Here is a 22,754-nt window from a genome sequence, read left to right as displayed (position 1 = left end):
CCCATTGATTCTTGAAGAACTCCTGAGTGGTGCAGTGGTCTAAGGCACTGCATCTCAGTGCTAGAGGCATCACTACAGACCCTGGTTAGATTCCAAGCTATATCATACCCGGCCGTGATTGGGAGTCCCTTAGGGCGGCGCCCGGAGTCATTAGGGTTTAGCCGGGGTAGGCCGTCATTGTAAATAAGAATTTGTTCTTAACTGACTTGGCTAACTAAATAAAGGTGAAATCAAAAGAATTAACTTGTAAATGTCTCATGAGCTTAGTTTAACTATCAGAACCCAAAATATAAGTCCTTGCAGCTATAGCTCTGTTTATGAATTTGAGAGTGGTTACATTTCTCCAGCCCCATCCCTCAGCCTTTAACCAAAACGGGCGGGGAGGGTGCTTTGATATTGTTTCTACTGTTGATTGCTGCTTAAAGATACATATTGATGCCATAAGTCAATAGTGCCAGCTGTCAGTGATTTTAGAAGGCTGGATAATGATGATTTAAATGGTTTCATTGTCCAGAGCCCGGTTTCCCAAAAGCACCTTGAGGCCTAAGTTCATTGTTAGAACCATAGGATCCTATAATTCTAAGTTGAACTTAGCCTTAAGATGCTTTTGGGAGACCAGGCCCAAATCCGTCTACACTTGTAAGATATCAGACCCACAATGTGTCTTTTAATGCATCCGGTCTATGCGATTAAAATACTAATTTTAATACCATGTATAGACATATTTCTGAAAATGTGGGCACAATCAGAATGTGAGAATGTGGACCACGACAGGACAAAGAACGCATATTAGCGCCAGGTATAAACAAAGCAATGTGTTGACAATGGAAATATTAGTAGTTGTATTGCTGTTGTGAATAGTGTTGTTGTAGCTAAAATAATGTTGCAAAATGAAAACCCAAGCCATGACTAGTCCTCTATGTGTGAGTATGGTACTTACTCTGAACTCTGACTTTTACTAGTAACATGCTAATTAAAAAAAAAAACATTTTTAAAAAACCTCATAAGCCTATAAAGCATAGTGTTGTTTGGAATCTGCCGTTGACTCACTGAACAGTGTTGACTCCAGCAAACATGATTCATTTCTTCTGACCAGGCTCTTCTGAGCTGAAAACTTGAGACCTCTGCCTTATTTTAAATGAACATTTTAGTCATTAAGCAGACACTCTTATCCAGAGCGACTTACAATTAGTGCATTCATTTAAACGCATGTCTTCCCTCGACCTCCCCTGTAAAAAGAGTCTGTTTTCTCTTTGTGCCTTCTTCATTGGCTGGCATGCCAGGAGTAGGTTGGGGGGAGTGGCATGGGCAGAAAGGGACCTATGGGAGAGGGCAGAAGTTGCCACTAACTACTAGTCTAGGGTCAGATATTCTTTACCAATCTGTTCATTCATTTTTAGGACATGGGGGTTAGGGTAATCTGATAATCTGCCCCAATCTGATCCTAGATCTGTGGTTAGGGGTAACCTCCGGCAGGGTAGGAGAGTGGCCCCCATATCGGTCAGTACTCCCAGAGGGCAGAGCTGTCGGGGGTAACCCCGTCGCCCTTCAGCATGCCCCCCTGGCCTCGCAGGTATCTGCCGTTCTTGCCTCGGATGGCGATGCGTCCGTGCTCCAGGAACTCAAATGAGAAGTCATCTGGTGTCTCTCCGTCTGAACATACCAGACCACTGCTGTTCACATACCAGAACCTCCCTCCCTCACCTACAAGAGGTTAGTTAGAGAGAGACAACATGGACTGGCAGCACTATATGAAAGGCTTTTACACGTCAAGACAGATTGAAGCAGAAAGCAATAGATTAAAACAAGCAGTTGCACAAAACTTCTTACATTCTTCATGAAAAATGCATTGAATTCTATGCAATAAGCTAGAATGTGCATATCATATCCTCACCTTTGATGTGGTACGCCCCATCACTGAAATGCAGTGTGAAGATGTCATAGACTGATCTATTGGCATCCAGCGTGTTGGAGTTCTTATGGTGGCAGATGAAGCCGTTCAACCCTCGCAGGATCAGCATGGGACGGTTTATCAGCTTCAGAATCAACTTCTCATCCTCACCTGATCAGGGAAGAGAGAGAGGGGAAAGAGAGGGAAGGAGGAGGAAGAGAGGTAGAGGTAGAAATTAAGGAGAGAGGAAGGAATATTAGGTTTAAAAAGCATAAGAACCATGGAACCCACTCACCCACTTTGACACAAACATTTACCTATGGAGTCGCTGATGGCTGCTAGCTGGCCGTTCTTCTTGGTGCAGATGTATTTCCCGTTACTGGCTCTTAGTGCCACCCTGCGGCCCATCCACTCCACTGCAAACATGGTGTTGGCAGACCTGGATAATAAATGGTTAGTGTTGTGACTGGAGCTAGGGTTAGGGTTGTGACTGGAGCTGGGGTTAGTGTTGTGACTGGAGCTAGGGTTAGGGTTGTGACTGGAGCTGGGGTTAGTGTTGTGACTGGAGCTAGGGTTAGGGTTGTGACTGGAGCTGGGGTTAGTGTTGTGACTGGAGCTAGGGTTAGGGTTGTGACTGGAGCTGGGGTTAGTGTTGTGACTGGAGCTAGGGTTAGTGTTGTGACTGGAGCTAGGGTTAGGGTTGTGACTGGAGCTAGGGTTAGTGTTGTGACTGGAGCTAGGGTTAGGGTTGTGACTGGAGCTAGAGTTAGGGTTGAGACTGGAGCTAGGGTTAGTGTTGTGACTGGAGCTAGGGTTAGTGTTGTGACTGGAGCTAGGGTTAGTGTTGTGACTGGAGCTAGGGTTAGGGTTGTGACTGGAGCTGGGGTTAGGGTTGTGACTGGAGCTAGGGTTAGTGTTGTGACTGGAGCTAGGGTAAGTGTTGTGACTGGAGCTAGGGTTAGGGTTTGACTGGAGCTGGGGTTAGGGTTGTGACTGGAGCTAGGGTTAGTGTTGTGACTGGAGCTAGGGTTAGTGTTGTGACTGGAGCTAGGTTTAGGGTTGTGACTGGAGCTTGGGATAGGGCTGTGACTGGAGCTAGGGTTAGGGTTGTGACTGGAGCTGGGGTTAGGGTTGTGACTGGAGCTAGGTTTAGGTTTGTGACTGGAGCTTGGGATAGGGCTGTGACTGGAGCTAGGGTTAGGGTTGTGACTTGAGCTGGGGTTAGGGTTGTGACTGGAGCTAGGTTTAGGGTTGTGACTGGAGCTAGGGTTAGTGTTGTGACTGGAGCTAGGGTTAGGGTTGTGACTGGAGCTAGGGTTAGGGTTGTGACTGGAGCTAGGGTTAGGGTTGTGACTGGAGCTTGGGATAGGGCTGTGACTGGAGCTAGGGTTAGGGTTGTGACTGGAGCTGGGGTTAGGGTTGTGACTGGAGCTAGGTTTAGGGTTGTGACTGGAGCTTGGGATAGGGCTGTGACTGGAGCTAGGGTTAGGGTTGTGACCGGAGCTAGGTTTAGGGTTGTGACTGGAGCTAGGGTTAGTGTTGTGACTGGAGCTAGGGTTAGGGTTGTGACTGGAGCTAGGGTTAGGGTTGTGACTGGAGCTAGGGTTAGGGTTGTGACTGGAGCTAGGGTAAGGGTTGTGACTGTAGCTAGGGTTAGGGTTGTGACTGGAGCTCGGGTTAGTGTTGTGATGGGAGCTGGGGTTAGTGTTGTGACTGGAGCTAGGGTTAGTGTTGTGACTGGAGCTAGGGTTAGTGTTGTGACTGGAGCTAGGGTTAGGGTTGTGACTGGAGCTGGGGTTAGGGTTGTGACTGGAGCTAGGTTTAGGGCTGTGACTGGAGCTTGGGTTAGTGTTGTGACTGGAGCTAGGGATAGGGCTGTGACTGGAGCTAGGGTTAGGGTTGTGACTGGAGCTGGGGTTAGGGTTGTGACTGGAGCTAGGTTTAGGGTTGTGACTGGAGCTAGGGTTAGTGTTGTGACTGGAGCTAGGGTTAGGGTTGTGACGAGCTAGGGTTAGGGTTGTGACTGGAGCTAGGGTTAGGGTTGTGACTGGAGCTAGGGTAAGGGTTGTGACTGTAGCTAGGGTTAGTGTTGTGACTGGATCTAGGGTTAGGGTTGTGACTGGAGCTAGGGTTAGGGTTGTGACTGGAGCTGGGGTTAGGGTTGTGACTGGAGCTAGGTTTAGGGTTGTGACTGGAGCTTGGGATAGGGCTGTGACTGGAGCTAGGGTTAGGGTTGTGACCGGAGCTAGGTTTAGGGTTGTGACTGGAGCTAGGGTTAGTGTTGTGACTGGAGCTAGGGTTAGGGTTGTGACTGGAGCTAGGGTTAGGGTTGTGACTGGAGCTAGGGTTAGGGTTGTGACTGGAGCTAGGGTAAGGGTTGTGACTGTAGCTAGGGTTAGGGTTGTGACTGGAGCTCGGGTTAGTGTTGTGATGGGAGCTGGGGTTAGTGTTGTGACTGGAGCTAGGGTTAGTGTTGTGACTGGAGCTAGGGTTAGTGTTGTGACTGGAGCTAGGGTTAGGGTTGTGACTGGAGCTGGGGTTAGGGTTGTGACTGGAGCTAGGTTTAGGGCTGTGACTGGAGCTTGGGTTAGTGTTGTGACTGGAGCTAGGGATAGGGCTGTGACTGGAGCTAGGGTTAGGGTTGTGACTGGAGCTGGGGTTAGGGTTGTGACTGGAGCTAGGTTTAGGGTTGTGACTGGAGCTAGGGTTAGTGTTGTGACTGGAGCTAGGGTTAGGGTTGTGACGAGCTAGGGTTAGGGTTGTGACTGGAGCTAGGGTTAGGGTTGTGACTGGAGCTAGGGTAAGGGTTGTGACTGTAGCTAGGGTTAGTGTTGTGACTGGATCTAGGGTTAGGGTTGTGACTGGAGCTAGGGTTAGGGTTGTGACTGGAGCTGGGGTTAGGGTTGTGACTGGAGCTAGGGTTAGTGGTAGGGGTTACTCTTAGGTTTAGAGCATGTGTCAAACTCATTCCACGGAGGGACGAGTGTCTGCATGTTTCTGCTCCTCCCTTGTACTTGATTAATGAATTAAGGTCACTGATTGGTAAAGAAATCTCCACACCTGGTTGTTTAGGTCGTAATTGAAAGAAAAAAACAAAAACCTGCAAACACTAGAGTTTGACACCTCTGGTTTAGAGGCAGAGTTACCTCTCTGTGGTCGTAGTCTGGATGCCTCCGTGGGCCACCAGGGCCCAGTATTTCCCCTCGTTGGTCCGAAACAGACACTTCCTGCTCTCCTTGTCAATCTCCATCTGGAACGTCTCCAGGTCCGTCTCGTCCTCCTGGTTTGCCGAGATACTCACACCTGGGAGGGGCCAGAGGTGTGAGGTCAGTCAAATTCAGTTCATGGTATGTTCAGTTCGAAATCAATCCAAGTTTTATTGATACTCATAACTGTCAATACAGGCTGTCTGAAATCCATGGGCACGCACGTTTACACACTCACACATGCATGTCCTTATACACCCACATGTGGATGGCCCGTAACCCACCATACTGTCAAAGACCTCTGTCCATTATGCAGAATACAAATAGCATTAACATGAATTAAAGACACAGGCATGCACGCAGACAGGCAGGCAGATTCTACCAACCCATTTACTAACAGTCTCCTGCACTAGGGTCCTCCTTAGTTACATTCAACCCAGCTTTCTAAAGCAAATATTGGCTTAGTCTAAAAAATAATATTCTCTATCTTATCACCAGGGCTTGTGTTTCTGTTTGATCAGATTCCCCTCTCATCTCAGCACTGCTTCACGCTTTATTGTCCAATTTCATGTGTGTGTGTGTGTGTGTGTGTGTGTGTGTGTGTGTGTGTGTGTGTGTGTGTGTGTGTGTGTGTGTGTGTGTGTGTGTGTGTGTGTGTGTGTGTGTGTGTCCATTTCACACCACATCATCACCATAACAGTCTGCTGAGCTCAGCTGTGATCAGACTACAGCCCATCTAAGAGAGAAAGAGGAGAGAATGAGAGAGAGGAAGAAGACAGGAAATCAGGGGGTATCAATAGAAGCTTTTATACCTCACTGGGTATCAATGGAAGGTTTTATAACTCAGGGGGTATCAATGGAAGGTGTAATAACTCAGGGGGTATCAATGGAAGGTTTTATAACTCAGGGGGTATCAAAGGAAGGTTTTATAACTCAGTGGGTATCAATAGAAGGTTTTATAACTCAGGGGGTATCAATGGAAGGTTTTATAACTCAGGGGGTATCAATGGAAGGTGTAATAACTCAGGGGGTATCAATGGAAGGTTTTATAACTCAGGGGGTATCAAAGGAAGGTTTTATAACTCAGGGGGTATCAATAGAAGGTTTTATAACTCAGGGGGTATCAATATAACTCAGAAGGTTTTATAACTCAGGGGGTATCAATGGAAGGTTTTATAACTCAGGGGGTATCAATGGAAGGTTTTATAACTCAGGGGGTATCAATGGAAGGTTTTATAACTCAGGGGGTATCAATGGAAGGTTTTATAACTCAGGGGGTATCAATGGAAGGTTTTATAACTCAGGGGGTATCAATGGAAGGTTTTATAACTCAGGGGGTATCAATGGAAGGTTTTATAACTCAGGGGGTATCAATGGAAGGTTTTATAACTCAGTGGGTATCAATGGAAGGTTTTATAACTCAGGGGGTATCAATGGAAGGTGTAATACCTCAGGGGGTATCAATGGAAGGTTTTATAACTCAGGGGGTATCAATGGAAGGTTTTATAACTCAGGGGGTATCAATGGAAGGTGTAATACCTCAGGGGGTATCAATGGAAGGTTTTATAACTCAGGGGGTATCAATGGAAGGTGTAATACCTCAGGGGGTATCAATGGAAGGTTTTATAACTCAGTGGGTATCAATGGAAGGTTTTATAACTCAGGGGGTATCAATGGAAGGTGTAATACCTCAGGGGGTATCAATGGAAGGTTTTATAACTCAGGGGGTATCAATGGAAGGTTGTATAACTCAGTTGGTATCAATGGAAGGTGTAATACCTCAGGGGGTATCAATGGAAGGTTTTATAACTCAGGGGGTATCAATAGAAGGTTTTATAACTCAGGGGGTATCAATGGAAGGTTTTATAACTCAGTGGGTATCAATGGAAGGTTTTATAACTCAGGGGGTATCAATGGAAGGTGTAATACCTCAGGGGGTATCAATGGAAGGTTTTATAACTCAGGGGGTATCAATGGAAGGTTTTATAACTCAGGGGTATCAATGGAAGGTTTTATAACTCAGGGGTGTAATAACAATGGAAGGTTTTATAACATCATGGGTTTTATAACTCAGGTTTTTATAACTCAGGGGTATCAATAGAAGGTTTTATAACTCAGGGGGTATCAATGGAAGGTTTTATAACTCAGGGGTATCAATGGAAGGTTTTATAACTCAGGGGTATCAATGGAAGGTGTAATACCTCAGGGGTATCAATGGAAGGTTTTATAACAGTGGAAGGTTTTATAACTCAGGGGTATCAATGGAAGGTTTTATAACTCAGTGGGTATCAATAGAAGGTTTTATAACTCAGGGGGTATCAATGGAAGGTGTAATACCTCAGGGGGTATCAGTGGAAGGTTTTATAACTCAGGGGGTATCAATGGAAGGTTTTATAACTCAGTGGGTATCAATAGAAGGTTTTATAACTCAGGGGGTATCAATAGAAGGTTTTATAACTCAGGGGGTATCAATGGAAGGTGTAATAACTCAGTTGGTATCAATGGAAGGTTTTATAACTCAGGGGGTATCAATGGAAGGTGTAATACCTCAGGGGGTATCAATGGAAGGTTTTATAACTCAGGGGGTATCAATGGAAGGTTTTATAACTCGGGGTATCAATGGAAGGTTTTATAACTCAGGGGTATCAATGGAAGGTTTTATAACTCAGGGGGTATCAATGGAAGGTTTTATAACTCAGTGGGTATCAATGGAAGGTTTTATAACTCAGGGGGTATCAATGGAAGGTTTTATAACTCGGGGTATCAATGGAAGGTTTTATAACTCAGGGGGTATCAATAGAAGGTTTTATAACTCAGGGGGTATCAATAGAAGGTTTTATAACTCAGGGGGTATCAATGGAAGGTTTTATAACTCGGGGTATCAATGGAAGGTTTTATAACTCAGGGGGTATCAATAGAAGGTTTTATAACTCAGGGGGTATCAATAGAAGGTTGTATAACTCAGTGGGTATCAATGGAAGGTTTTATAACTCAGGGGGTATCAATAGAAGGTTTTATAACTCAGGGGGTATCAATGGAAGGTTTTATAACTCAGGGGGTATCAATAGAAGGTTTTATAACTCAGGGGGTATCAATGGAAGGTTTTATAACTCAGGGGGTATCAATAGAAGGTTTTATAACTCAGGGAGTATCAATGGAAGGTTTTAAAACTATCTGATACTGCATCTATCTGATATCTTGAAAGGCATTGCTGACACTACAGTTGGTCAATCATACCAAATGGTGCACACTGACTGCTACATAGCCTAGGGCAATGGTTTTCAAACCTCTCCTCGGGGATCCCCAGACGTTTAGCAATTTTGTTGTAACCCTGAACTAGCTGAGCTGATTCACTTAAGGTCTAGCTGTGGATAGTTAAAATACATTAAACATTTGTGGGTCCCCAAGGAGAGGTTCAAAAATCACTTGCCTAGAGTGTGCTAGTCTACACTCTTAGAAAAAATGGTTATGTCTAGAACCTAAAAGGGTTCTTCGGCTGTACCCATAGGAGAACCCTTTAAATAACTAAAAAGGGTTCTACTTAGAACCAAAAAGGGTTCTCCTATGGGGACAGCCGAAGAACCCTATTTGAACCCTTTCTTCTAAGAGTGTAGTGTAAGGTTTAAAACAGACCGCAGACCCATCTCCAATTCCTGGTGTTGGCCTACCTGGAAGCCCGCCCACCCGCCTGCCCACCCAAAACTGGATCAGGCACGACTAATACATCAGAGAGTCGCTCTGCCATCCATTATTAATGATGCCACAGCCCACTGTCCCTCTCTTCCTCTCTCTATCCCCCTCTCTCTCCCCTTTGTATCTTTCTCACTTGCTCTCCTCCATTGCTATTCTCATTTTTTTCTCTTTCTCTTTGTTTATTTCACTGCATCCTTTATCTGTCTATCAGACCGTAGCAGGATGATGTGTGTGTGTGTGTGTGTGTATTTGAGCGTTCGTCTCTCTTACAATTTCTTCCCAGACCAGATCGATGTACCCGAGGGAGTAGAGAGAGGTGACGACAGACATGATAACAGATCTGACCCACACACACACACACACTCACGTACACACACTCACGTACACACACACACACACACACACACACACACACACACACACACACACACACACACACACACACACACACACACACACACACACACACACACACACACACACACACACACACACACACACACACACATACGCATGGACACACACACCACATGGGCACTTTAATAGAAAGAGAGTGGGTAGGCAGTAGAGAGAAAGAGAGAGAAGTATCAAGTCAGTTTCTGAGCCTAGTTGTGTCTGTAAACTATCTGACGGTGACACGTCTGCTCTTCAGGGAGAACTGGCAGTCCTGTTGATTTATGTGCGAACACATAGAGAAGGTGACTTCTTCTATATCTGACTATGCTCTCCGCTCTCTCTCTCTCTCTCTCTCTCTTACTCCTCCTTATGTACTTTCACAACCACTCTCTGCTCATTTTCCTCTCTTTTCTCTATTTCCTCCTTTCCCATCACTCTCCCTATATACGCTCTCCCCTTCTCACCCTTCTCCTCCTGTCTACCTCACTAACCCTCTCTCCCCACCCTCTCCCCTGGCTGTTCCCTACAGTCTTTCCCTTTCCTCTCCTCCATTAACTCTTTTTTCCTCATTTGCCCTTCCCTCTCCTCCTTTATTCTCTTCGCAGCTCTCTCCCTGGGTCACCCTCTCAACCTCCTTTATCTCCATCCCTGGGCTGGGGTCTGTGGCTGACTGACTGACCCAGTTGTCTTTCTGATTTGTGGGCTGAGTTGCTATGGGCTATGCCCCTGGTGTGCTGTTGGCCAGAGACCCATAGAGTTAGAGTAGGGCTTGGGTTTCTGAAAACAGACTCCCCGCCTTCAATGAACAACCGCCCTGGCACTATCAATTATTTAACACACTCTGCACCTCATCACTCACCAATACAGGAGTGTTTGTAAAAGAGAGAGAGAAAGAGAGAGACAAAGCTTGTGTTTGTGAAAGAGAGAGTGTGTGTAATGCATGTTTGTAGGTACAAGATGGAGAGGGAGAGAAAGTGTGTGAGTGCATGTGTGTGTGTGTGTGTGTGTGTGTGTGTGTGTGTGTGTGTGTGTGTGTGTGTGTGTGTGTGTGTGTGTGTGTGTGTGTGTGTGTGTGTGTGTGTGTGTGTGTGTGTGTGTGTGTGTGTGTGTGTGTGTGTGTGTGTGTGTGTGTGTGTGTGTGTGTGTCTACACATTGTTTCTGGTTACCTTGGCTTTTGTCACTCCACCTCTCGTCATGGCAAGAAGTGGAGAGCAGAATAAATCGCAAAGCCAGATAAAGACAGGAGTACATACACAGCCGCCACGTCAGAGAGAGACAGAGAGAAAGGAGGGGAGATACAAAGAAAGAGGGAAAGACTAAAGCGTACTAAAGCATGCGTTCCACCACCTTGCTGTAGCGTAAAGATGAAGGGTTTATGTTTGGGTGCTTAGGAGTTGGGGAAGGAAAAGGGTGTCGCGCCACTCTAGGGCCTCACTGAGATCTCAGAGTGGAACCTTTTAATCAAAAGATGTGCATATTTAAGGGACGTGCTTACTTCTGGTCAAGAAGGAAACTGGAATGTGAATAAAGGCAGAGGTGTGAAAGAAGAGGAGAAGAAAAACAAACGGAAGATAACGTGAGAGGCAGAAAGTGACAGAGTGGTAAAAAGAGAGGGAGAGAGAGAGAGAGAGAGAGAGAGAGAGAGAGAGAGAGAGAATGAGAGTGGAAAAAGTAAGTGTAAGGAAATGTTTTGTGTATCCTGTTTGAGTGTCTTTCAGCACTAGCACAGAGGTGTGTCACCGCCCTTTCTTCCCTGCCCTCATGAGGTTTCCTGTACCCCTCAGGCCTCGAGGTAATCACTTTCTGCTCGTCTCACTCAGTCATTTGGTTATTGCAGATCGTAGTGCTAACCAGGAACAATGAGCCACAGCTACAGTTACAACCCTCAGGTTAGAGTAACACTACTCCTCAGACAAGAATATTCACCAAAGACCACAGCATCAAACACACGGACGATACACAGAACACTCTAGAGATTCTAGGAAAAGATTCCCTCTCGATGAGATTCTAATAACACTGTAGATTCTGGAGTCAGTTACCGGGTCTATGACATTATCATAGACCCGGTAACTAATTCCAGAATTGTTTGTGGCTCGGGCAATGGGAAAGAGGCACAAGTTACTACATTATCATATTATACAGTGATGCTGACACTATTAATCAGTAACACACTTTTCACAGTGGTCATGCATGCAGGTTAGGCCAGAGATGAAGTCTACACAGTACATAAACTGCACTGGAATAATCAGCCATTATAATTTGCCAATCTCATTCCCACTGGTGACATGTTTTCTGAGCCTGAAATACAAAAAGACTACTATGCTGCGGAGGGGTTTAAGCTACTGTAAGGAGGCAGTGGAATGATACTACAACACTGGAACTTCCCTTTTAACAATACAATAATGATATGTTAGAAATAGAACAAACGATCAACGCACGCACACACATGACAACATATCAGTATTTATGCTGCAGTAGTTTATGTGTCGGGGGCTAGGGTCAGTTTGTTATATCTGGAGTACTTCTCCTGTTTTATCCGGTGTCCTGTGTGAATTTAAGTATGCTCTCTCTAATTCTCTCTTTCTCTCTTTCTTTCTCTCTCTCGGAGGACCTGAGCCTTAGGACCATGCCTCAGGACTACCTGGCATGATGACTCCTTGCTGTCCCCAGTCCACCTGGTCGTGCTGCTGCTCCAGTTTCAACTGTTCTGCCTTTGGCTATGGAATCTTGACCTGTTCATCGGACGTGCTACCTGTCCCAGACATGCTGTTTTCAACTCTCTAGAGACAGCAGGAGCGGTAGAGATACTCTTAATGCTCGGCTATGAAAAGCCAACTGACATTTACTCCTGAGGTGCTGACTTGCTGCACCCTCGACAACTACTGTGATTATTATTATTTGACCATGCTGGTCATTTATGAACATTTGAACATCTTGGCCATGTTCTGTTATAATCTCCACCCGGCACAGCCAGAAGAGGACTGGCCACCCCTCATAGCCTAGTTACTCTAGGGAGTTTTTCCTAGCCACCGTGCTTCTACACCTGCATTGCTTGCTGTTTGGGGTTTTAGCCTGGGTTTCTGTACAGCACTTTGAGATATCAGCTTATGTACGAAGGGCTACATAAATACATTTGATTTGATTTGATATCAACTGTGTTCCTCTCGTCTTCGAGGAAACACCCAACCTCGGACAATATGATAAGGAATCTGAAGACTACATTACCCAAAATTATGGAACAGTCTTTATCGGCTGTCAATCATCCATATTGAATGACAGTGGTGAAGGTCCACGCATATTCAATACGGCTGCTAATGTATTTTCTGTACATCTGAAAGCTCAGTTACCACAGTAGGTATCAAGTGGTACGAGAATATGAGGTAGTAGTTGAGTAGTTTTAGAAGTGACACATGAGGAGAGGGAGAGAAAACAAAAAAGAGAACAAAAGAGGTGTATACTGTATATTTATGCGTGTGTGTCATCTATGTTCATACTGTGTTTTGTCTACTGTGTGTGTCTTACGTTGCCGTATAGACACGTATTTCCCATTGGCTGCCATCAGCACCACCTGAGGGTGGCTCTCCTCCAGGTCAAACAGCTCGTCCTTCCCCGGCTTGCTGCACCTGCCAGACCTCAGTGTCCCCGTGGGCCCCATGGGACTCAGGTACTTCCCCTCACAGTCCTTAAACGCCAGCTTCCCACACTTCAGCTCCAGCGTGTACCCCGTGCCCCGCCCGCTCTCCGCTGACAGCTTCCCGTCGTTGACAAGGTAACGGCTGTCACAGGTCTTGAGCCGGTACTTCCCCTCCAGGTAGACGAGCGTCAAGAGCGCCGCCACGCCCCATGGAATGTTCCGGTCCACGGCGATCTCGCCGTCGTCGGGTGACAGGTGGGCATAGCGCTTGCGGGCGACACTGAGCAGGTTGGCCTGCGGGTGGAGCGCCAGGTGCACCGCCCATAACTCTGCCTCTGTGATAACTTGGGCGAAGCAGGACAGGTAGTCCCGGGAACCTCCGAATAACCTCAGGTACGGTTCCGACTGAAGTGCCCAGCGGCCGTCTGACTGGGCAGCGATTAGGAAGCGGCAGTCTGTGTTCCGGCCCTCGGCCTCACAGGTGACCTTGCCATCCTTGTCGGAAGCCAGGTAGCGGCCCAGATGGCTGCGGAGGTAAACCACCTGGGGGTCCTGGGAGTCCTGCTCTAATGTCCACACCTGCTTCCTCTTCAGACTCGGGGCCGACGCATTCACCTGATGGAGAAGAGATCACTGTCAAGAGCACTGGGAATAGACCGTTTTCACTTGTCTACCTAAAACACCTTCCCTCTTCCCCTGTCTTCACCCTTTCTAACTCTTTCCTGCTTTAGATAAACTTCTTTGGCATCTACTCTACTCTGGCATGAAAACTACAAAGGAGTTGGCTAAAGCAGGACCAGACTGGTACCAGTCTAGACAGGAACACAGTAAGACTAAGCTGTGTCAGATGAGGTATCTCACCTTGAAGCCAAAGGCCTCTGCAGTGAGGTAGCGACTCTCGTGGTTGATCAGACCAAACTGCAGCTTTAGTGGACAGTTTGTACCGTTAGTGGGCATCCTGGCCTGGGGGAAGGAAGAGGAGGAGGGATGGGAGGAACAAGAATGTGTGGCGGAGGGGAAGAGTGGGGAGGGGAGGGCATGGGGGTATGAATGACAAGTATGAGGTGAGGTTAAAAGGATGGGCAGAATTAGGCAATAAAATATGAGAAGAAATCAATGAGGAAGGTAGCTATAATGCAGGGACTTTGTCTTCTACATTTTTTTTACACAGATTTATGATCTACTTACTGTGGTTATGTGGTTCCTTTCTGTAGTTTCTGTGATTCCTATGCTCCTAATTCCCAGATGAAAACGTTTCCTTTCAAATTGCTCCTCTTCTTATTCTGTTTCTCCTCCCTTCTCCGTCTCCTCTCCACCTCCGTTTCTCTCTGGTGGTAGTGAAAGACTCTTTCTCGTCTTTTCTCTTTCTGTCATTCAGGGCTCCTGTTTTTTTTCCTTCGGTTTCCTAATCAGGATTATAGTAATCAGCAGGGCTCAATACTGCAATCCAACAAGTGACGTCACCCTCTCCACCTCTCCTCTCACAATTTCTTTCAAACTACCTCTCCCCTTCTCCATCAATTGATATTTTCCCCCTTCTCTATCTCCCTCTCTTAGTCTTCCTCTCACTCAATCGTTACCTTTGGCTCTGTCTCACTCTAACACTCTTCCTCTATGCTTCCCCCCCTCTGTTTCTTTCTCTCCCGCTCTCTCTCTTTCCCTCAGCCAGTCTCTCTCTTTTTTTCAATTCCCTGTTATTTCTCTCCCAGTTCCTTTCTCTGAGATTACTGAGCCACTGATCTCCTGACCAGTCTCCAACCTTGGCCTTAGTGACCAGTCAGTAACCCAGTCACCCAACCAGTCAGCCAGTCAGTCAGTCACCAAACCAGTCAGTCAGTCAGTCACCAAGTCACCCAACCAGTCAGCCAGTCAGTCAGTCACCAAGTCACCCAACCAGTCGGTCAGCCAGTCAGTCAGTCAGTAACCAAGTCACCAAACCAGTCAGTCAGCCAGTCAGTCACCAAGTCACCCAACCAGTCAGTCAGCCAGACACCAAGTCAGTCAGTCAGTCAGTGAGTCGTCCAGTCACCCAGTCAGTCAGTCAGTCAGTCAGTCGGCCAGTCACCCAGTCAGTCAGTCGGCCAGTCACCCAGTCAGTCAGTCAGTCAGTCGGCCAGTCACCCACCCTGTCAGTCAGTCAGTCGGCCAGTCACCCAGTCAGTCAGTCAGTCGGTCAGTCACCCAGTCACCCAGTCAGTCAGTCGGCCAGTCACCCAGTCAGTCAGTCAGTCGGCCAGTCAGTCAGTCAGTTACCAAGTTTTTATTTGCTTTGTCATTTTTATTGTTGGGGGGGGGGTTACAGGTAGAATATTCATATCAATTCACACACTCAGTTTATACCACATGTATCACACACTCAAAAAAGAAAAACTAAGAAATACATACAGAGAAATTATCATATTGATCACACAGGATTTTGTAATAATGATGGGGTGACAGATAGCCTTGAGGTTAGAGCGTTGGGCCAATAACTGCAAGGTCGCTGGGTTGAATCCCGGAGTCGAAAAGGTGAACAAATCTGTTGCTGTGCCCTTGAGCAAGGCACTTGTGTCTCAGGGGGAGTTGGGATATGCAAGAAACACATTTACATTCCACACTTGGATGTAACAGGACAAATATAAGCACCCCCCAAATGATTATACCCTGGCGACCAGAGAAAACCCTCCCCATACCACTTCATCCCCGTGGGCCTGAAAGCAAAGAATAAAAAATACAAAAATGTTTCCTTGGTGTTAAATACAGTCTGTGAACAAACTTAAAATGCGTAAATTGATGGTTTGGATTACAGGAAGCAAAGGCCATATTTTTCCAGTTATATCTATGGACCATACTTTTTTAATGGCCAGCTTAGAGTATGAGCTTTCCAAATGTTTATATATTATAGAGATCAGTCCTTTCAGGGGAGCCCAGGTAATTTATTTATAAATCCCATCATTGGATGGTTTGGTTTCCCCAGCATACCTGACCTAAGTTAGAAATATAGATATCAAGGGTACGGATTGCACATTTGGACCATTGGGGGGGATTTCCCAATTTCCCATCAATTTCTTAATAGTTGCTGGTTGAAAATACTTCTAATTTGCCGGGAGATTCGGCTTTCTATAGTGACATCACCATGGGGTAAACTGGCTAATAGACCAATAACAAAGAGTTCCAAATCTCTCTGCCAATTACAGCTAGTTTATAGTTGTCCCCTCCCGACTCAGACCACTCCCAGCCATTCCTAGCAATATTCTTGCTTGAGAAATAGTTTTTTTGCTATAAAGCTAATTTTGCCAATTTTAATGGAAATCTATTACAGTAATGCACTTAATTGTTACTTACTTAATACTTGTTTTCCACCATAATTTGCAAATAAATTAATTAAAAATCCTACAATGTGATTATCTGGATTTTTTTTCTCATTTTGTCTGTCACAGTTGAAGTGTACCTATGATGAAAATTACAGGCCTCTCTCTCATCTTTTTAAGTGGGAGAACTTTCACAATTGGTGGCTGACAAAATGCTTTTTTGCCCCACTGTAGCTGAATTTATCTATGATCTTCAATGTGTTTCAGAGCAATTGAAATACATTGTCTAGATAAAGTAAAATATCATCTTAGTATAATAAGATGAAGTGATCAGTAGATTTCAGGGAAATTGATGTTATTTCGTTCGATTGAAGAATTTCTTGAGCCAAGGGTTCCATGGATAATAAAAATAGCAAAGGACAAATCGGATCACCTTGCCTGCTGCTTCTAGTGATTATGAACGGAGCTGAGCAGATATTGCCTGTTATAACTATGGTTGAGGGATTGGCATATAATATTTTAATCATATGAATAAAATTGGAGCCAATTCCCATGTTCCAAGACATACCAGAGATATGACCATTTTACTCTATTAAAAGCTTTCTCTGCATCGAGAGATAAAACAGCCCAAGGATCTGTTGTTTCTGACTAAGCATTTAAGATATGTAATAGTCAACGGAGGTTGTTTTTTGACAAAGCCGCTTTGATCCGTGTGGACCAATTTGACTAAGTGTCAAGGCGGGATTACATTTTTGGAAAAGTTTACAGGTTTTTTCGATTGCTAAACGACAGTGGACACAACTGGAGTCACATGTGCAAAACTCTAACTACAGTCTGCACAGCAGCAGTTCATGTGGACCAAACTCTAGTTAGTTTTTCATTGTTTGAACACATTTTTCAAAACTCTACACACTTATCCCATGACTTTAACCACAACCTGCACAACACTGTGGATTTACAGCACTTTGTTCAAATGCTAACACACTGCTGTCAAAACTGTGAACCACACATTCAAAATGGAATAGATTTCAGCCTTGTGCCTTTCAAACACTGCTGATTGCAATTTCAGCTGAAAGGCTAAGCAGGTGTCTTGTTTTAGACTTGTTAGTGAACACACACACATATTACAGTATATATAGGTAGAGCTCAGAAAGACTCATTTTGGCAATGGAACAAGGAAGATGGGTTCGTGGAGGGAGAAGGGTGGCAGGGAGAGGGCGGATGCGTGGAGGAAAACAAAAGAAGACAAAGAGCTGTTATTTCAGATGAAATAAGGGCTACACTTATAGACCATGTCGTGAACCATGGTCTCTCATTGAGAGAGGCAGGGTTGAGGGTGCAACCCAATCTGCAAAGATCCACAGTGGCATCTGTAATGCGAATTTTCCATCATGCAAACAGGTGAGAGTTACATCCTTACAGTAAATTAAAACATTACAGGAATCTATTTTGTATTGCAATTATAGAATATTTACACAGATATATATTACAGTAAGTTTGACTGTAAAATATATTTTTACAACAGGACCCAAAGGCTGCCCCCAACAGGGGGAAGAAGAAAAATATTTTCAGATGCGCAGGAAAACGCTATTGTTGACATGTTGACAATGCAATAAAACTGCGGGAGATTCAGGATAGAGTACTGGTTGATAATGATATATTTGAAAATGTTAATTCTGTCAGCACAACAACTATTGCTCGAGTCCTCAAGAAACACCAAGTTACAATGAAACAGTTATACACTGTACCGTACGAGAGAAACAGTGAACGGGTAAAAGAGCAAAGATACCAATATGTAAGACATCTGAGGTTACGTATACAGCTATACAAAATATTTACAGTAAAAAAAACACTAGCATTTCTACAGGAAAACTGTGCACTTACTGATTTTCAGAGAGTAATGGAGGTGGAAGCACTGGAAAGACCACATTCATTTGTATTTATCGATGAAGCTGGATTTAACCTTGCCAAAACACGGCGCAGAGGAAGGAATGTTATAGGTCAAAGGGCCACTGTGGAGGTTCCAGGCCAAAGGGGGGGAAATATCACCATGTGTGCTGCAATGGCCAATGATGGTTTGCTTTTCAACACACCACTCATTGGCCCATACAACACAGAAAGGCTTGTAGCTTTCCTAGAACAGCTCTATGCTCAGCTAGTGCCAGCAGAACAGGGGGAGCCAGTAAGAAACCCCCAAGTTTTTGTCATAGTTTGCGATAACGTTGCTTTTCACCACTCTGCAGCTGTCACAGATTGGTTTGCAGCACATCACAGATTTATGGTTTTGTACCTGCCTGCATATTCACCCTTCCTTAACCCAATAGAGGAGTTTTTCTCTGCCTGGAGGTGGAAAGTGTTTGGTCACCACCCACATGACCAAATGTCTCTTTTGGAAGCCATGCGTGCTGGATGTGAGGACACGAGTCCAGAGGACTGCCAGGGATGGATAAGGCACTCCAGAAGGTTCTTCCCCAGGTGCATGGCAAGAGAAAACATTAGATGTGATGTTGAAGAAAACCTGTGGCCTGATGCTAGAGAGAGGCAGGATTAGCCCCTCAATTACTTGTTTGAATTACAGTATGTACTTTTAGTTTCTACCTTTTTTTTCTCATTACTGTAATTCCGTAAATTACTACAGACTATTGAAGCAAACTGCTAATTTTCATTTACCTTAAAGAATTGTTATGTTCTAAAAATGTAAATAAATCATGTGAAAGAATGTCACTCTTTTCTTTGAAGAAAATATTACTTTGTATGAAGTCACTGAAATTGTTCAAACTGTAAAGATGAAAAGTTTGTATTTTCTGTATTGGTGTTTGATGCTAGTGTTTTTACTCTCAGTGTGTTCTCAGTGACAGTGTGTGTTATCTCAGTGAGGGTTGTGCATAGTGTTTGGCTGCACTGAGCGTGTTTTGAGCCATGTGTTAAGAGTTGTGTTGCTTGGAATGAGTTTTGCAGGTGATGTGAACTGTTTAGCTCAGGTGACTGTTGGTAGTGCAGACTGTAGTTAGAGTTTTGCACATGTGACTCCAGTTGTGCCCACTGTCATTTAGCAATCGACAGTGACTGTAATATCTGTGTTATTTGCGTTTCTGAAAGATAGAGGGTGATAGTGAGGACACTGGGCGGCATCCTTTCCTTTTTTTAGATTTCTGCTGCATTCACATCCCCAATAAACCTTTGTGAACGGCTGTGTTAATCATTTTGAACAATAGTGGACCTAATTGATTCACAAATGTCAAATAGACCTCAGGAGGAATACCATCCAATCCTGATGATTTTATTTATGTTACCCAATGCCCTTTTGAGTTAATTGAGAGAGATTTGGGCTCCCAGTGAGGCAGCTTCATCTGTTGAGAGAAGAGTTCTTCATTATTTTAGAAAGGACTTAGTCTTGCTTGGTGTGGATTTACAATCAGAGGTGTACAGTTCTTCATAGAAGAGGGAGAATCTTTCATTTGGGTTCTGTAATTCCACTGTTTCAGATTCAATAGTGGCTATATCAGCTAATTGATCATTACTGCTTAGCTTGTTGGCCAGTAAACAACTGGGACGATTACCATGGAAGTAATGGTTGAGTCTAACTCAATGTATCGCAAATTCTTCTCTCTGTCTTATCAATAAATTAAGTTCTATCTTGACTTTGGAAAGACTATTAGCTAAAAAAAAGTGTTTATTGAGACCGCTCTAAGGCAGTTAACAACATCTCTAATTCTGAAATCTTTTCTACTTGTGATTTATTCAACCCAGATGCGAATTGCAGTTGCATTATTTTTACGAAAACCTTTGGTGGCATCCCATAGAAGTCATCAACTGAATTTTTATTGATCATTATGAATTCATTTAGTTCAATTTCTAATTTATCACAGAATGTAGGATTGTGTAGTAAAGAAACGTTGAAACACCATCGTATAGCTCTTGTGGGAGATTCTAAAATTTGTAGTTGCCAGTAGTAAGCATGGTGATCAGACAATCTCATGTGTCTATTTTCTATTTTCTTAATTTTAAGAAGGTAGAGGTGTAGATAATAATATAAAATCTATTCGGAAGAATGTTTTATGCCTGTTTGAATAGAAAGTGTATGCTTTTTTGATTATGTGCTTGCCAGGCATCAATGAGGTTGTAATCAGAGAGCCTGTGTTGGAGAGCTTGATTGCGTGTGGATTGTCGTTGGTCCTTACCTTCTCATTCACTTCATCTCTCTCCCTCTCTTTTTACCACTCTGTCACTTTCTGCCTCTCACGTTATCTTCCGTTTGTTTTTCTTCTCCTCTTCTTTCACACCTCTGCCTTTATTCACATTCCAGTTTCCTTCTTGACCAGAAGTAAGCACGTCCCTTAAATATGCACATCTTTTGATTAAAAAGGTTCCACTCTGAGATCTCAGTGAGGCCCTAGAGTGGCGCGACACCCTTTTCCTTCCCCAACTCCTAAGCACCCAAACATAAACCCTTCATCTTTACGCTACAGCAAGGTGGTGGAACGCATGCTTTAGTACGCTTTAGTCTTTCCCTCTTTCTTTGTATCTCTCCCCTCCTTTCTCTCTGTCTCTCTCTGACGTGGCGGCTGTGTATGTACTCCTGTCTTTATCTGGCTTTGCGATTTATTCTGCTCTCCACTTCTTGCCATGACGAGAGAGGTGGAGTGACAAAAGCCAAGGTAACCAGAAACAATGTGTAGACACACACACACACACACACACACACACACACACACACACACACACACACACACACACACACACACACACACACACACACACACACACACACACACACACACACACACACACACACACACACACACACACACACACACACACACACACACACACATACACACATATATACAGTGAGCGTCGGGTAACCAGAGCCCACCCTGTGCCTCTGTGGCAGTGGCCCGAGTGCAGCTCTCCTTACCTGCCTGGCCAGTGTATGGTTACACACCATCTCTGATTCCAAGTTCTGTCGGTCAGCTTTAATGGAACACGTGTGTGAGAGAAGGAAACAGAGATAGAGAGAAGGAGAGAAAAAAAAGGAGGGAGAGAAAGGGAAGAAGGGATGAATTTCAAATAAATGTGAATTTCAAAGAGAGGTAGGAAAGGGAAAAGTTGACAGAGAGAAAGAAAGAAAGAAAGAAAGAAAGAAAGAAAGAAAGAAAGAAGGGGGAGAGTGGAAAGAGAGAGCAACATAATGTGTCTTGTTCCTATTTTAGTGAGAGCACTAATCATCACGTCATCTTTTCTCCTCTGGTGTACCAACAAAGAGTTGTTGATCAAAGTAGGGCCTGTGTGTGTGAAAGCGTATTTGGATAGTAAACAGACGTGTCCATTCCTTAACCCTTTTAATCCTTCTCCCAGTGATCCCAACCTGGCTAATCTGCCACCCGTAACCCCTCCCCCTGACGAGTTGCACACACACACACACACAGACACAGACACACACACACACACACACACACACACACACACACACACACACACACACACACACACACACACACACACACACACACACACACACACACACACACACACACACACACACACAGTTGGAAGTTTAATAATAATAATATAATATATGCCATTTATCAGACGCTTTTATCCAAAGCGACTTACAGTCATGTGTGCATACATTCTACGTATGGGTGGTCCCGGGGATCGAACCCATTACCCTGGCGTTACAAGCGCCATGCTCTACCAACTGAGCTACAGAAGGACCACAAGTTTACATACACTTAGGTTGGAGTCATTAAAACTAGTTTTTCAACCACTCCACAAATTACTTGTTAACAAACTATAGTTTTGGCAAGTCGGTTAGGACATCTACTTTGTGCATGACACTAGTAATTTGTTTCCTGACAGATTAATTCACTGTATCACAATTCCAGTGGGTCAGAAGTTTACATACATTAAGTTGACTGTGCCTTTAAACAGCTTGGAAAATTCCAGAAAATTATGTCATGGCTTTAGAAGCTTCTGATAGGCTAATTAACATAATTTGAGTCAATTGAAGGTGTACCTGTGGAAGTATTTTAAGGCCTACCTTCAAATGCAGTGCCTCTTTGCTTGACATCATGGGAAAATCCAAAGATATCAGCCAAGACCTCAGAAAAACAATTGTAGACCTCCACAAGTCTGGTTCATCCTTAGGAGCAATTTCCAAACGCCTGAAGATACCACGTTCATCTGTACAAACAATAATATGCAAGTATAAACACCATGGGACCACGCAGCCGTCATACCGCTCAGGAAGGAGATGCGTTCTGTCTCCTAGAGAGAGACGTACTTTGGTACGAAAAGTGCAAATCAATCCCAGAACAACAGCAAAGGACCTTGTGAAGATGCTGGAGGAAACAGGTACCAAAGTATCTATATCCACAGTAAAACTAGTCCTATATCGATATAACCTGAATGGCCGCTCAGCAAGGAAGAAGCCACTGCTCCAAAACCGCCATATAAAAGCCAGACTACGGTTTGCAACTGCACATGGGGACAAAGATCGTACTTTTTGGAGAAATGTACTCTGGTCTGATGAAACAAAAATAGAACTGTTTGGCCTTAAAAACCATTGTTATGTTTGGAGGTACAAGGGGGAGGCTTGCAGCCGAAGAACACCATCCCAACCATGAAGCACGGGGGTATC

General features: G+C 44.5%; 1 protein-coding gene across 2 annotated transcripts; it reads right to left on the bottom strand.

Annotated features, from left to right (window-relative positions):
- Window positions 1-813: 813 nt before the first annotated feature.
- Window positions 814-20,728, bottom strand: LOC118402912 (fascin-2-like). Of its 2 annotated transcripts, XM_035801279.2 has the most exons (8): window positions 20,293-20,728; window positions 14,010-14,226; window positions 13,683-13,784; window positions 12,710-13,436; window positions 5,038-5,194; window positions 2,209-2,330; window positions 1,895-2,062; window positions 814-1,704 (listed from the first exon to the last, which is right to left on the bottom strand). In XM_035801279.2, the coding sequence occupies exons 3-8, from the start codon at window positions 13,776-13,778 to the stop codon at window positions 1,502-1,504; spliced, it is 1,473 nt and encodes a 490-aa protein (XP_035657172.1). In that variant the 5' UTR covers window positions 13,779-13,784; window positions 14,010-14,226; window positions 20,293-20,728; the 3' UTR covers window positions 814-1,501. The 2 variants fall into 2 exon arrangements, with proteins under 2 accessions (XP_035657172.1, XP_052334012.1); XM_052478052.1 differs by lacking the exon at window positions 20,293-20,728 and having other exon boundaries at window positions 14,010-15,090.
- Window positions 20,729-22,754: the final 2,026 nt, after the last annotated feature.

The sequence above is a fragment of the Oncorhynchus keta genome, chromosome 24 (genome assembly GCF_023373465.1).
Source record: "Oncorhynchus keta strain PuntledgeMale-10-30-2019 chromosome 24, Oket_V2, whole genome shotgun sequence".
NCBI lineage: Eukaryota > Metazoa > Chordata > Actinopteri > Salmoniformes > Salmonidae > Oncorhynchus > Oncorhynchus keta.
This window is presented reverse-complemented; position numbering and strand designations above follow the sequence as displayed.

Excerpts from the sequence above, each read along its gene's own strand:
- LOC118402912 (XM_035801279.2), bottom strand. The coding sequence starts at position 13,778 with ATGCCCACTAACGGTACAAACTGTCCACTAAAGCTGCAGTTTGGTCTG. Across the intron at positions 13,437-13,682 it reads CAGAGGCCTTTGGCTTCAAG|GTGAATGCGTCGGCCCCGAG; the intron begins GTGAGATACCTC and ends CTTCTCCATCAG. Across the intron at positions 1,705-1,894 it reads TGGGGCGTACCACATCAAAG|GTGAGGGAGGGAGGTTCTGG; the intron begins GTGAGGATATGA and ends AACCTCTTGTAG.